The sequence below is a fragment of the Amyelois transitella genome, chromosome 22 (assembly GCF_032362555.1).
Source record: "Amyelois transitella isolate CPQ chromosome 22, ilAmyTran1.1, whole genome shotgun sequence".
NCBI lineage: Eukaryota > Metazoa > Arthropoda > Insecta > Lepidoptera > Pyralidae > Amyelois > Amyelois transitella.
In genome coordinates, this window is record NC_083525.1 from 6,145,566 (window position 1) to 6,163,077 (window position 17,512).

General features: G+C 34.2%; 1 protein-coding gene across 2 annotated transcripts in view; it reads right to left on the reverse strand.

Moving 5' to 3' along the window:
- LOC106129934 (unconventional myosin-XVIIIa) overlaps positions 1 to 17,512 on the reverse strand; it is a 188,884-nt gene that overhangs the window by 127,783 nt on the left and 43,589 nt on the right. Inside the window, exon 2 of one of the 2 annotated variants that reach the window (XM_013328647.2) lies at positions 9,245 to 10,312. The exons of the other annotated variant lie outside the window; for it this stretch is intronic. Coding sequence (XP_013184101.2) covers positions 9,245 to 10,210 — 966 coding nt within the window. The 5' untranslated portion in view covers positions 10,211 to 10,312. The remainder of the gene's footprint in view (positions 1 to 9,244; positions 10,313 to 17,512) is intronic. 2 annotated transcript variants of the gene reach the window in all.

Here is a 17,512-nt window from a genome sequence, read left to right on the forward strand (position 1 = left end):
CAGCATCAATATTATTTATAGAAAATTAAGGGGATATGAAAAATTTCTACTTATCAAAGTTGGGTATAAAGATATAAATTCAATTAACCAGTCTATCTTTTCCCGAGTAATATGAGTCTATTACCTACCACAGTACACGTCTTTCACGGCTTCTTATTACTTCGAACTCACTTCACGAAAACACTCCCACGAATATAAGGAAAGCGAAATGAAAACATAACAAATAGACAAAAAGTATAAGCATCGGTTACCACCATGATTCATTCAACGAAAGTGATATTAATCCACCCACTGCATTTTTATTAGGCCTTGCAATTTGGACAATCGATTTCTATGTGTTTGTGTGTGGGATAGGAACTTTAGGAAGTAATAGTACCGCCTTCATTGATGATGATGATTAAAGCTGGGCTACCGTGATTTTTAGTTTGATTAATGGGTGATAATATTCATTTTTAGAAAAGCTTCTTTGAGATGATAATTCTTGGAATCATTCAGACAAATTAGAAATTTTTTTGGAAAGCTAGAACTTGAAGACTTTTTAGCAGATCCAACATACATACATACATTTAATCACGTCTTTATCCCTAATAAGTTAGACAGAACCAACAGTCTTTAAAAACTGGATGGTCACATTCAGCTGTACGACTTAATGATCAAATTGAGATTCAAATAGTGACAGGTCTCTAGCCTATTGCATAAAAGCGGCATTAGCCAAACTAAAGAGCTTAAACAATGTAAACTTTTCTTAACTTTTGTTTCCCAGTAACACCCTCAGCTATTACACCTCAATGGAAGTCTTTAGCTATTAACCTATTTATCTCCGAACGTATATAATCGACAATGGCATAATCCACAAATTTATGATTGACTTATTACGCAATCCATTCAGGGGCGTATATCTTCGTGAGAATATTTGTACAATAAGTAACAACTTCATAGCATATTTATCAAAACACAGTATTGTATGTTATCAGGACAGTATTGTTGTCAGCAGAACAAGAGAATACGAATGAGTTCCGATAGCTGGCTGTTCTGAACAATCTGGGCGTATCTATTGCATACATTTTGTTTCCGAAGCCAAATTTGTAAAGTTTCACCCTGATCAGATCAAGATTACCATAGATCTTAGTCCTTTAAGGTAAACGACCTTGACAAGTCATGTTAAAATTAAAAAACCAATACGAAACATATAAATTTTCATAAGGAATTAATTTTGCTAATAACCATTCTTATTAACTTTGACTTTCATGAAAAGATGAATGAATGTGGATGGAGCGAAAGAAGTACGCAGGGAACGAAAAGGAGAGAAGTCTCTGCCTACTATTCCGGAAAATAAACGTAATCATATTTACATATCATCCAGGCATAGAGATACAAAATTCTTTAAGGTAAGACACTAGAATATTCATATTAATCTCACCTTTTACATGATCCCGAGAAAAGTTTAAAAATAAGCTAAAACATACATAGTCGATTACCCCACTTCCGATGAGAGTGGTTGAAAATAAACAGTCGATCTGCCTCTCGTTATGATAGAGCAATGCAGTGCAGACACTCGAAACAATAATAGTATAAACACTAAGCTTCCTGCGAACTACATTTCATCTGGACTGCTAATATTATAGATGTGAATGTGTGTTTGTTTGAACGTCTTTCACGATTTTTTCCAAAACCACTGAAACGATCTTCAAGAAATTTGTGTACATATAATGTGGACAGGTAAGGAGGGTTTTATAATAATATTTTTATTATCTAAATATAATATTAGTAACGATCGCTTGGGAGTCATTTCCCAATTCAGGCCGCATTAACGACGACGGGTTTATCTCTGTCTTTTCGTGCTTTCGTGATCATATTATCGTAATCGAGTTATTGATACGATGCAATCATGGGGTCAATAAACGAAAATGCCAGAGCAATCATATATTACTTGAGCACTTATATGAACCAAATTACATAAGATTAACATTAATTGAGACAGCTCAAAGAAACTATGAGTTGACATAATTACTTGTTAAATACAGTTAATATACATATAATATTTAAAGTTCATCTGACCTCATGGTAGTCACAGAGGTGGCTTTAACTTGCTTTTTTGGTTAACTGCTTAGTTCGACAACATACGCGTAATTGAAAACTGATCAAAATAACTTAAATATGTACCTACTACTGTATTGTACATAATCTGAAGTTTCACAATAAACGAAAAGTTTAATAAATGTGGATAAAGCAAAATAAGTATATAATGGCAAGAAGATAGATGTAGTCTCCGAACTACCCTCTGGGATAGAAGGGTGTTAATTAATGAATGTAAAATAATAAATTGATATTCAATTCTATCCACTATAGGTACTATAACATATTAAGAAAATGTAAGAAAAAAAATTGTAGACAAATATTTGTGACGATTACAAATCCATAAAGACACGCGACTCTTCTGAAGCATGGACAAGTAATTGAGAGTGACAGCTGATTGATAAAACAGATGCGCTTTCCAATAGCGTGGGCAGTCGTGTGCTACTAGTGGAATTTGCTGTCGGCTTACTTTCTTTGTCTGATTTTTCAATGATCACAATGCGAATATTACATGTAATCGATTGAAGAGTCGAATAAGATCCTTATAAGAAATTTTTACCTGTAAATCAAATTACATATGTACCTACAAACAGGAAGACAAAGCCAACAGTCTTTATAAAACTGAAAGACCACGTTCTTGTTGTAGCCCATCGCGAAAAGAAGAAATCCCAAGTTTATAAGCCAAATTCAATTATATATAGTGTTACTGCTAATCTCAAGTATAGTAAACACTGCATGGATGAATACCGAGAGTGTACTCATGACAGCAATAAAAAGAGACCCAGAGAAAAAACTCAGTGTAAATAAAGCGTATACAACAGCAACTGTTATGTCAGTTGTTAAGTGGTTGTCAATATAAAAAAGGGAGATTTAGAGTGTTAACGAAGAGCAGGGCTAAAAATATAAACTCGCTGACCAAACACGCAATATTTTGTATCAATATTTTGCCTAAATCTAAGTACAACACGATAAGCGAAGTGAGATAAAATAGGACCTAATAAAACTTTATTCATCTACGTTGTCACTTATACTAATATTGTTAATAACTCTGTTAAGAATGCATTTTCGATATTTTTTTATTTTACTATTCTTTTATGGGTTTTTCTGACGTCCACTGAGCGCCGCTCTGCCATCCAGGTATTAATTGTAAAACTTGATGGGATTTTATTTAAATTAATTCTCTACATGTTTTGGGGTTTATCTTGCTGATGCAACGTTCGTTCATCAATCGTTCTTAACCCACATACATCATACTGTAAGATACTAGTACAGTCGTCTGCAGAATCATGACCCGCTATAGTTTTTAACTTGATGAATAGGAGGTCAATATCGCTGGAGTTATATAAGTACTTGGCAATCCTTACTGTCCCTAATTAATATTAAAATTCGAAGGTCTGTCTGTTTGTCTGTTACGCTTTCATGCCCAAACCACTGAAGCGATTTTGATGAAATTTGGTACAGGGATAAAGTTGTTCTTAGTATGAACGAAGTCACGGGCAAAAAATAGTCTCCCATAAAGCGAATCTGTTCTAATGCGATACAAGCAAACTGCCTTCCTAATAGGAGATCTTCTGCGATCGTAAACACAATTATAACAGGCGCCGTGCCATCTTCAGATCGTCCCGTTGGCACAGGATTCCTACATTCCTGCACGGTGTAATGATACGCTGATACGGTCGCAAAAACGCGTCTGATAAAGATTTAAGTGGGGCTAATGAAGATACAAAAAAATATATTTGATGAGACATCATTCACAATTAAGTTACTTCAAGAAACAAAAGCGGAATAAATTTCTAGAGGTAGAATGATGTAAAACAAGATTTTTAGACAATACCATTCTAGAAGCATTCTGCGTAGATTCTTACCTGTAACAAATATAGAACGACATTTTAGTACACTAGTTTGTAAACAAGATTTAAAAATATGAAATATAGCAGAAAAACAACGTACCATTTGTACTTTGTTTGTACAAAAATCGTGTAATCAATTTTAACATACTTCTTATTATTTGTACGTTTTCCATACAGCGAATTCTTCAACAATTCTCCTATTACCCATTTCCAAGACGATAGATCAAACAAGTCAAGGAAAACATGGTTACCACAGCTTTCGTATTCGTATCTAGAATACGTAAATTGTGATGCCTAAGAACAGCTGCCAGTGATAGCATCTTCAACGACATTGACTGAATTTCTAACGAAGATTTTTACCTAATAAGTCATATTATAGCAATGTTGACGGCCAAAATTTTTAGTTAGGTATATTATGTACAATTATAATAAAGAATTTGTTTTCACGGTCCATTTGATCCACTTTTGAACACACGAGTTACAAAATAGATAAACAGCAAGAAAACTGATGATTTCATTAGAATATGTCGTGCAGTAACTTCTACTACGATAAATTCGTATCTTTGACTTAGTCGAAGAACGTTGCAAGAAATAATCTCAGAGGAAGTATCCTCTGAAAAATCCCTGGAAATAAGCGGAACAAAGATATATACCATCACACTTAAACTTTAAAATCAATAAAAAATTGGGAAAAAGAAGAAGGCGAGGACGTGTTTTTTTTATCTGCAAGAGATACCACTAACTATATAATGTCGTGAAGTATATCAAAATGTAATGAATGTATTTACTTGTAGGAGCCAACAAATCATACTTTTCCTCAAATAGAAATGCAACTTTACAAATTGTTGTTAAGTCCAGTGCCATAATTAACACAGATTTAAACACTTTCCTCCCATTAGGCCACAGTTAACTGCTGGTTATCACGCCATCACCCGATGACAGGCCGAGATGTACGAAATTAACAGTAATTATCGAAGCACCTTTAGAAGCGCCGCGGAAGTCGTTATAAAAACATACATTTATTAAAGGAACCGACAATCTTCCTCATAAATTAAGATGTTTTTTTTAGTATTTTGTGAAATTTCATTCCAAAATTTTAATAAACTAAAACTTTGTTGATTTGCGAGTTGAAGAATATGTTACAGAACAACGCAGGTTTTTTGCCTACCAGAAAATTATTATAGCAGTATAATAATTGGAACACTATAAAAATAATAAAAATATAACATATGTATATACCATAGAAAGACAACTCAATTTCATATAATAATTTAAAGGTTTAAAACTTTTTGCTATGGTTATAAAGATTTGTGTTTAGATCGGTTCCATTTCCTCTTTCACAGTATAAGTTTCATACATAAATTTCTCACAAGTATAAGATTAAAGATACACATTACTCATTATCACCTGTTGATTGATTACACAATACACGTGTAGGAGACAATTTATGTCGCCCTTGACTTCTCTTCGCAATCCCTTCTATTCTAATTGTAGTATGAACATCCATAATGACTCCAATTTACATAAATATTTTGGTCTCAAAAGTTAGTAGTTTATTTCACTGTCATTAATTTTGATACGTAAAATGTCATTCACACTAGTTGACAAAATTAATTAATTTCTTATTAATAGACACACAACTTCCACAACATGTTTCGTAAAAAAAATACTACATTATTTTAGATATTTCAAACCAGATAAAGCAAAAACGAGATTTTTTTAAATTTTGACTGGTAGTTCAATTAAATTTGTACATTAGAGAATTTCACTCAATTTTTTTTTGCTACAATTAATACATCACTTCATGATCGTACGGGACCTTTTTGTAAAACATAGTGTCGTGATTTAACTAACTACAATTACGCAAGTGCAAGCAATGTCACACTTATGCAAAAATGTAAATACTATTACCCAATACAATTCGTTCAGTGTAGGAGACAAATTATACGCGAGATTAGCGGTTAATTCAACTTGCGACATCCATTGTTACTAGACCATGGCAGACATGCTTTACTGGCAACTAAGATATGTACTTGATTTTAGAAAAATTAGATCATATAATTTTGGGTCAACTGGTGAAACAAGCTTCATGTATCTTCACTACATGCATCTATGTTTATTATTGCAATAATTTAAAACACAAATTTTGATCGTTTGGAACCACTTATGGTTTTTTTAATTTGTTGTTGAAATTAACATCAGTTTGTCTGATGGTACGCAAGATGAGGTATAAGCTGGTCCACGCAAGCTAGAAGTTGTCGATTTTGGGGAACAGAGACGGCTGAACTCCAGGGTTACACTTTTTGTTATCTTTGTGATATCCCATTATAATAATTTAAAAAGCCCATTTGAAGTTCGGTTCATGTAACTTAACGCAGACCTGCCAAAATAATATGCAAATAGCTATTTACATACATATGCATAAATATCATGTTGGTTGTGGTTCACGGCTCTTAGAAACGACCTCAGTTAATATGCCTTTCGTTGTATGACGAGCTGAGGGACAAATTCGATAGATGTTCACTTGATTGGAGAATTGAGGGATATTAATAATGAAAAAAAATATTTGTTTTCCCCAGTTGGAATCAAAATGAGCTTTAATAACAGTAGTATTGGTCGAGCTTGATAGTTTTAATGATGACGAAATACCACAGGTGAATACGGAAAATCATTTGATTGAACTCTAGAAGGACATTAACACAATAATTATTTTCAATATCGTTCTTGACTTTTTATCAAAAATAGGGAAACCAACAGTTGGAATACTAATTGACCATTAAACTTTGAATTCCTATTAGAATTTGCCATTGGAATGTTCAATTTATTAAACGGGTTCTTACAAAATCGTAGTAAAACTAGTTGGCTAGGTGTATATCTGTCTGACAATTCGTCCTGATAACCACGTTATGTAAGATTACAACCGGCTCGAATATGCCACGGCAATTTGTTTGGGAATGGGGACGAAATTATTAGTTTCATGTGGCCTTCCGCATAACAGGCCGTTGAGCTTGCTACATCTCCATTACTGCGAAAAAAGATTAAAAATGTTCATCGCCGATATAATATTTAGATCTTTTCATGAAATACGAATACATGAAGGCACGAAATTTCTCGTGAGTAAATTATAAAAGACCGAATAACATAATAATAATTAGAATACAGGAGAACACAATTAACATCAACTTCTCCAAAGGGCCTCTACGTGTAGGATTTATATCCCCCACGCAAGCCCGCAAGCCAGTCAAAAATACGGGGTGTATGAACCCGTGACATCTAAGATAAGAATAAAAAGAGAAGAAAATAAGTCAAACTAAGAAATTTCATCAATCTTCCTCACAAACACAACCACATAAACTGAAAAGGATGGACGTATGTGTAATACGAAGTAGAATAAGGGATAGCATAATATAATATTTCAAGAATAATGGTACCTACTGCGGTAATTGGTGGTCGTGTTGTATTTCTAGGGATTAAAACGTACGTAACATACGCATTGGATATAATCATCAGCACTATCATGGGTGATAATAGTATTCGTGATCTGCAAACAATTTGCATGCAACACACGGCTACAGCCAACAAGGCGCAGAATATTTTAATAGCTAAGGTCTGATTGCGCAAGCGCTTGTGTCAAGATGAACGTGGATTTACTGTGTTATGCGTGTAGATGGCTATTGTTGTACAGATTTGTAGGTAGGATCAATGTCGTCTACATAAGCACGAACTCAAAAAAGGGAATGTTACTTAAAATTTATTAATAGTTTATGCAGATAAGTAACTTTGATAAAACATACCCTTTTTTTAAGGTTTAACAAACACTTAGAAAAAAATGACACCAGGATAGATTTCAATGCTACTTATGCAAGTCATTATGCAGTCTTTACTGAAACTTGCAAATGATTATCTTTTTCAACAGATATTTGATAAAATGTATGTTTAACAAGAGCAACAAGCTTCATAACGGAATCTTTCTATTACAGCACATCAATAAATCACGAAAATGCCGCCCTCGCCATCGGCAACTAACTCAATGCACCAGCAACCACTTACCAGTTACCACACATGGTATAAGTAAAACACCACCTCGAGGCATCGTGATCTTTGATATCGAAAGTGATGGCTTCCTAATATTTCTAAAATTAATAAACCTTTGAGAAGGGGCTAAAGGTGAGAGCACTCAATTTGTTCTTAATCTCATGAGATATCGCCAAATTTTTAAAACTCTATTATCTTTAGACCGTAGAGACTGTAGAAGCTACTTATTTCATTTAAATTTTGAACTACATACCTCTATCCTTTCCCCATTCAAAGGGTTTGACAAACACATTGAGAGAAACCAATTTTATGCATGAAGAAATGTTTTGCAACTTTAGACTGGTCATACATCTAATATTTATTAACGCAAGAGTGCAATTAATAAAAGATATTACTGAAAAATTGAATGTATTTTAATATAACACAAAAAACTTAAAATCAATACATCACAAGTCTCACGGTTCCAGGGGCTTGCCTTCGGCTACCTACCAGCAATCACATATGGATCAATGGTTAGCGGTTACATAGTCAGTTACGTCCCTACGAAGCCTCTCCTCGGGGCTTCGTGATAAAGGAAAGTGCTCTTATTGACCATAAAATCACAAAGATCGTATCAGATAATAAATAGAAATTCATTATTGCTTAAATAAAATTTAACTATGTACATCACAATACAATTCACCGAAGAAATTGATTGTACACTATTTTAACGTGAAAAATATATATGGAATGAATTTGAACCAAATTACATGTTTACCACACAAGAAATCTAATGTAAAGAAAATTTTTACTTAAGACAAAATATCCTAAAGAAGGCAAACATTATGAACCACTAAAAAAATACCATATGAGGAAACCCACTTATCTCATATTTTTAAAGACACCATGAATAAACAAAGGCGTTTCGTTAGAGATAAGATAAAGTGGGCATATCTTCAACAATAACACACATCTTACAAACGCTTCCATTACAAAAAGTGCTAACACGTGACCGCCTCTACAGCATAAAGTATCGTGAGGTTTACACCAAAGCTGATGTTGTAATCAAAGTTCCAAATAAGATATCAGTGCCGCCCTAGGCAGATGATTGACGGCTGTTGAGCGGGGGCTACACGGTTTAAAGTTCATTAAACTTCGTCGTTTAGAATGAAATGAACTATTTTGATAATTAACGTAAATTATTTTTAAAAATCAATAAAAAAATATTTAAACAAAAGAGTAGGAACATAGAAGGAATGAAAAAAATATCAAAAAGAAGTTATATAATACTGTTTTTTACTTACCATCAATGCTGGAGGAACCGGTGTAGTAGACATCTCACTCCATGGCCTCAGCAAAGCTCGTTCCATGTCTGCTCCAACTGAGGCAAAACTCACTCCATATCTCCGCCATAGAGAGAGCTCATAAAGTCTTCGCCACGGAACACCGTCATTTTTCTTCTTTCTGATACTACCTCTCAAAGAAGGAGTACGCACAAACGGCTCTGGTGGAATGATTTTCTTACTTGTACCTCTCCAAGGAGGTTTCGTTCCATTTGTCTTTCCATTCATAACAGAACTTCCATTTGATCCTTTTCTTTGAAGATTGGGTTTCACTGGCGTTATTGTTTTCTTTTTTTCGTTAAAAAGGACAGCATTAGCTAAATCCTCGTCGTTATTGGAACCATCCGATTTCACCTCATCAATTGTTACAACATTCGATTTTCTTTCTCTTAAACTGGATCTCAGAGGAGTTCTGTTGAAGTTTTGTTTACCTTTATCACCATCGATTTCATCTTGAAGGATCGAGATAACACTATCGTCAGCGTATCTCATGCGGGCCGTCTTCATCAAGGAAGCTTTTGTGTTTTGTGCAAACAGACGCTCACATGGATCGACAGATTTGTTTTGCTCAGGTCGAATTTTCGACATGTTCTCTGAATCGGTATCGCTGTGGCCTTCGTAAGAACTAGTACTGTTACTGAAGCTCTTTGTGTATGAGCCATCTGTGTTTTTCGGAAAATTATTCTTATCTGATTCTTTGATTTCTATAATACATTCTCCTCGAAATGATCGTCTCGATTGCAGACTTGTGTTGGAATCGGATTTCGCAAGCGGATTCTGCTTGTGATCGATGCATCCGTTAGCATGTGCTTTTCCCGTGCAATGTTTATGTATTTTTGCTAAAGCAGCAAGAGTTTTATTCCCATTTGGCGATAATTCATCGCCGCACCGCAGAGACTGCTCGAAAGAGCCTTGGAGGTGAAACATTCTTCAATCACTCTGTATTCTCACGCAGACTGTTGGTCGCCACGTTTGGCATTTTCTGGGGTCAAAGTTTACGTTCCGTAGATCGGATCATAGTGTATGTCACTGTTAAATAAGAGCATTTATTAGACTACTTATGTGGTTGTGGTGTAGCTCGACGTGATAGCATCAATACTGGAGGCATTGCGGTTTACATTCGTGATTGTTAGCTGAATTTCAAACGAATTTGGGTCAACGTATATATAGATGTCGTGTCAAATTTATAAGCCCTTCACTGTTGAGGGCTAAGACTTGACCTCATAGTAATAACAATCATGTACGAAATTTCCGGCCGGGTGGCATTTCTGCACGCACTCGCTTTGAGCGTGTTAGGGTAAATTGGCTTATCACGGTCACATAATTAATATTGTACTGGCTATATCGGTATTTGGCGGAATTTTTAATGGGATGAAGTTCATTAACTGATGTGTAATAAATGTATACTTTTCGGTAGCGTTATCAGTACAAAAACATGAATTAATTGCAATACTCTGAAATGATTTATAAACTTGAGTATCGCGCAGTACGCTAAAATGGTTTAAAAAACAAATTGTTTGAATTGCACTTAGATTTATCTTAATTTTAAGATGATTCCCATTTAAAACAAAAAGAAAGTTAAAAATACTCATAACTATTTCTTATTTATTATGCCGAGTTTTCATGAGAAATTTAAATAGCTGTATTAATTTAAATCGCCTACTAAGTTGTTTAAAAAGATCCACAAACTATTTTATGGTTTTGAAAAAAATATTTTATTTCTAACGGAAAAGTAGTTTTTTAAAGGTAAATATGATCTAAAATAGCTTTTGCTTTATTTTCAGTTTTCAATAAACAAGACCTACGAAGTCAATCAGAAAAAAATCATTTTTGCTAGATATGTATCGTTAAAATTATAAGGCAAGTTCTGAGATAAGCACTGATCGTGCGAAAAGGGTCATCTACAATATTTCTAAAAATCGAATAATCAAAGTATAATCTAAACTGAAAATATTGAAATAACATCAATTCTAAATGTGACACGATACGTACTTTATACGTCATCAAACTAAACTAGGCAATCCAAGTCATCTGAACCAAAAATTAAATAAGGCGAAAAGTTTAGTTTCGTGGTCATTATCAAAATTTTATTTTTGAGTAGGGACATTGAAACTATTGAAATGCCTTTAAAGATTCAAAGTCTTATCTCAAATTATTTAAACGAATATGGCAGAAAACACTGCATTAATACAAAGGTCGACCTACACGAGAAAGCACTCAAAGTTTGTATTTGTGGACGCAGCCTAAGCAAACAGGGTTGGTCAACGAGCCGCCATGCAAATTCGACTACGACATAGATGCCACCTATTCGATAATATTGAAACTATGGTTGCATAATTTGCGCGTTTCCAATAGTACACGTACGAAAATTTTAATAATTTTCAAGAAGATTTGAAACAGAGAATTAAATTTATTATTTTACCGGTTTCTCGGTGACTACTATCATTGTGACATGATTCGAAACGTCCGAGATAGAAACACGTTACGTGCACGTTTTAAAACCAATTAGGTACGCCTATTTTTTTTAACCGTCTCCAAAGCTGGTTCTTAGTGTATCATGTATATATGTATGTTTGTCCGCAATTATCTCGCGATTTTGATGCGATTTTCAGGAAAGTGATTGTTATACTCAGAAAAAGGTCTTAAAAATTTATCCCACTTCAAAAAAGTAAGAAATCGATTAGACACGGTTCTCTTTTAAAAAAGGTATTTAAGAACTTGTGATCCGAGTATATTTTTGAGTTTAGAAATTTCCAATGACGGATGACATTGGAAACTTCTAAAAAGTAATGTCTTCTTAGTAACTGATCAAGCGTGACGGGCGACTTATACGAGTAGAGATAACGTATAAACAAGGTATGAACGCAATATTACCAAATATGTACTTAGATGTGTAAGTACTACGTATTCGCTTTTAGAAGAAAAGGATTTCTCAAAACTAATTTGAGTCTAGACTAGATTCCCTAATAAAATAAGTGTGTTTGTTTTCTTTTCTCTGTTTATCTAATCTTTATGCAATTACACTCTCACACAGTTAGGATTACTGAGAAAGACAGGACACTTCTATCCCCGAAAAAAAGTACTGCGGCAATTGTGAGAAGTGCGCGGGAAATGTTTATAATTTTTATTACTCCCATATTTCTGTGTTTATTTTTAAATACACGATAATATTTCCTTAATTCACGTTGCTATTCATTTGATGGTATTGAATATCACGAGGTAACCTGAATCAATGTTGAAAATACACACATGAAAGGCGGAGTAAAATTTCAATTAACATTTTAACGCATTTGTAAAAGAACGTTACCAGTATTAATGTGATAACTGACATCCAAATATTTGTACGCCTGATTATAAGGCAGAATGCATGTACTTAATTATATCGTGACCATCTGATTGTAAATATTGTATTCTAACAAATAAATGATTTGATTTGATTTGATTGATTTGATTTAATAACCCGACACAGGAGAGAAATGAACATTTAACTTAGATATTAAAAATATATGGAAATCAGGTGTGTAATTGGTAACATGTATGAGAGAAAGATAGTATAGGACTTTTAAATAGATCGTACGAAGCAACATAGGAAAACGAGCTAAAACAAAGCTTTTCAAATGATTCCGATTTCCATAACCCATCTGCGGAGTTCATCCAACCGACCAAGACCAGTGTGCGAAACCGAACAAACCTTAGTGATTATGTCCATGGTTCCTTTAGTGCAGAAAAAGTTACATACATACATAAATAAAATCACGCCTCTTTCCCGGAGGGGTAGGCAGAGACTACCTCTTTCCACTTGCCACTTGTATTTCCACTTCCAGAAAAAGTTGTGCATCTAAATTGAAGATTTCGTGCAAAACTGATGATGAAAGCATTTGGAACGCCGCGAGGTCTCCGGTCTCCTCAGAGCGGATGACAATTTAATACAATTAGAAGTATTTTGATTTCATACATACAACACATCCTTATTTATTTTTATCTGACTCGGTTTCTTTTCATTATATTATTTTAAACAAACAATTTGTCAATGAACTTGCCAGTTAATCCAGATCAAACTTTTGGCACCTATCAGCTACTTGTGAATTGTTGGCATCCATTTCATTACACAACGTAACAGGAAGTGATAGAAATCATGAAATGTATGATTAAAGGTGTATTGCCAACCAACAATCTATCGACAACGCCAACTGAGCGGAGGACCGAATTGAATTGAAAGAGACTGAAGAAAAGAGGCACCTACAATTTCTTGATAAAGATAAATCAGAAGTGCTGTTACGTGCGTTCTTTGATAGTCCTCCGAAGATCGAGCTGGGAAAGAAAGCACCTGATAAGGATCCAAGAAAAACCTTTAATGGCTCACTTGTAAAATTTTCCAACGTTGCATCTTCGATGCTGCAATCTTGCAAACATGCAAACTTAGATGCAACATCAAATGTAGTCCAAATAATACGATAGGTATGTCCAAATAAAACTAAACGGGAGCCAATCGTGTTTATTAACATTTGGATCATCGAAACGAGGAAGAAGAATACGCGACCAATTATAAATTTTATTTTTAATCCTGAGTTATAGGAATTTCCGACAATCCAATCAACATCAGAAGCACGATGAACAGTCTATTTAGATTACATAATTGGCATAAACGATGAGATTACGTTAGAGACGATACGTTATCAGCCCATGACGTCGCGTAATTAACAATATTACTCAGAGTTCTGTACTGTACATATTCTTTCATATAAAATCAGTATCGGAACATTTATTATTTTTAACATTACTTTCAGAACATGCATCACACGACTACATCCCATTTAAATTTTGTAGTCAAGAAAATCAAACCATCATTTGATTTATACAATAAAGATTTATATAATACCTACCAACAAGCTATCGCCCGCGAAAGAAAAATCCCGGTAATTTGATTCCGCGCGGGAATTTCGCGATATCCTCTCTAAGTGTACCTACCTACCCTTAGACTACATTAGTAACCTACATACTAAATATTAAATCACTTGGCAGAGCGGTTTGCTCTGTGCGTTGTCACTCACTCGGTAAAAGAAGAGTTTATTATATACTCGAATAGATTTAGAATCACCCGGTATTATAGACCCTAATATAAAATTTGCACCACTACATCATAGATTTCCAATCTAAGTGTCTAATACATTCAACGGTCGGTCGGTGCCATTGAATTCATTAATATTTCTCAGAATGGCCGACGGTTATTGAGATCACGTATGACATTCTAAGAAGGAGCGTACTTCCCTTAATGCGTTACCTTTCATCTTAATTCATTCGGTCTCTATAGGGTTGCCAGGTACACCATATGGCCGGACTTTCGTCAAAGTATGGTAAAAGTTTTGGCATTTTTTTGGTTGCCTATTACGTGAAAAATATACTGATACTGATTTACGTGTAGACCATTGGCATAAAAAGCCTAACAAAAGCCAGACAGGCAATCAAAAAGCCTGACTATGTCCATGGATGCCTGGCAACCCTATCTCTAACTGGAAGTAGGTGGTATACCTATCGTATTAATGAAAATTTTAGATCACAACATTAATTTAATATCACATAAAGGTCATTCCTGTATAACTACATTCTACATATAAAAGAGAATGGAGTGGTTCAGACATAGCCTCATCCTTATTTTTATTTTTTCTTAATCAAACTTGCTTTATATTAATAAGTAATTATTACAAAAACAAATAAGTTAGTAGCTACACAACCTTAATATCTTTAAAATTTTAAATTAAATAAGATTGGAAAAAAAATTAAGTAGGTACATTACACGTTAATGGTTTTAAACAAAAACTGAAAGCAAAGGTCAAAGTTGTCATTAATATTTTTTTCGTTGATTAGGTATACGACTTAAGTTTTAATTGGCATCTTTACGAGGATATTCCAATTACAGTATGTGCAAACATGTGTTGTCCATTTAAATTTATAAAAACCTTATTTGAAGTCATGCAAGTGAATAATTGAGATAGATAAATAGAAGACATTTTATTGCGCCCAGAGAATTATACAATTATAGAACTTAAGTGTTACAAACATGGTAGGAGGGTGGACTTTTGCGGAGTATATTTCCTTCTCCATATGCGCAATTTAATTTAATAATCAATAAATCGTTTACCGATAAGGGTAAGTATCGTAAAGAAACCTGCACATTCTGGCAATTTAAAGTGTGATCCAAGACATTTCATGTTCCTATAATAAAAAACGGAGATAGTTTTTCGCGCGATAAAAACGGCGTTGCGCGTGCCATGCTACGGGGGGGGTTGGATTCCTTCCCCATGGGTGGACAAAACCGCTTATAGACGCATGTCAACCGTTTGTTAGTACCTACTAGCTGAAGGTCAGGTCAAGTGTACCCTAAATCGACAAGCTTGCGTGAAGAGATTATAAACGTGGATGAAGCGAAAGAAGTAAGCAGGGATCGTGGCAAAGGTAAATATGTGGTCTCTGCTTATGCCTCAACACAACATATTTAATTTCAAAATCTTAACGTACTCTTGTACTTTTTGATTCATGTAAATTTATTTCCGTACCGGTATTCAGACAAGTCAATTATAAATCCGACTCGGGAGGGGCGGAATGGGGTGTCGACAGCCCGATTTATAAGCGGTCCTACTTGGAAACGGACAGACAGACTCATTTTATAGTGTTATACTGTCGATTGCTTCCTTTTCCGAGGCACCTTTATGTCTCAGACTAAGATTCATATCGTTATTCCAACACGTACACACAATCTTTATATGATAAGCTTAATTTTCTTAGCCGAAACACAACACGACGTTCCGAAAATATCCGCAATAAACTATTATGATCTTAAACAAAATATAAAAAATCTTCTAAATAAAATGTGAAGATGTGAGTGCGTTACTATTTCACACAAAAACATGTAGCTTAGAAATTGGAATAAAATCAGAATATAAAATTTATTGAGATTTAACAACAAATTGTCAACAGCAGCTAGTTATACCATAAGTTGATTACTTTTAATCATTTTAAAGTTGCTTATCATCACTTAAGTACATTTTAATTCCTAGTTAGACTTATGTTAAACTCTAGGTACTTCTACCAATGATACGCAATGTCAAGAAAAACAAAAGCACATATTCAGCTCTTGCAACTTCATGTTATGACATTATGCATAGCTAATCGTTACACCCGACGAATTTGCATAAGAACATTCAGACGACAATAAATAGGTGTATAAACACTAGAATATATATGTACTATACAATTACTATGAAGTAGGCGTCCTTCACAGAGACACCGCGGGGAACTAACAAATAATATATGAGAATCTTTAACACTGTTTTGATTGAATTGTGTTTTTGTTTAGTTTTGTTATTATTTTTGTTGTAGTTTTGTCTATTTGGTATATTTCTTTCAAATGGGGAAGATTTTATTTAAGAGACGCTTACTCATATTCTATCAGGTAAATATTCATAAAATCATGCCTCTTTCCCGGACGGGTAGGCAGATACTACATCGTTCCACTTCCCACATTCCCTGCATATCAGGGATGACCTTATAATAAATATCCTGAGAGCCTTATACATTTCGTGTTCTGCAGTAAAACTAAAAGAATAAAAACCCTCAAGGTAGGTTAGACTAGCGACAATGCACGAGCCCCAAAATTTGATGGCATTTTATTTTATTGCGAAAATTTACACGATATACATCAATGACAAAAATTAGTTTAGTAATAGCAGCATATAGGTTGATTTTACTATACTGAACTTTCCCTGCAAAGCTTCATCAAATTGGTCCAATTGTTTTCGATATTTTTATTACGAAATTTTTTCCATTATAAAACATGGATAGTTAAAAAATTATATCCACATACATGAAAACACATCGTGATCGTCATACATAATTGGAAACACAAAAACAACGTGCATAACATTTTAGAACAATAGTGATACTTTGAAATAGGTTTATTTGCATGAAAATCGTCTTTGACCGTTGCGTGCACGCAACTAATCGACCAATAGAGACTTATGTAATGCGTGGATGCCCGTGACCGGCGTTTCCGGAAAATTGTGAAACTGCTTGGGAAACGATAGGTGTGGCCGGGCTAAAGTGTGTCGGAAAATTAGCTTTTACAAAGTCGGTAAAATAAGCAGTTATACTCAGTATAGTAAGTACCTACAGAAACATAACTTATCAGATTCGGTGTGTGTTTGTAAATGGTAAGAAAGAAAATAAAAATTA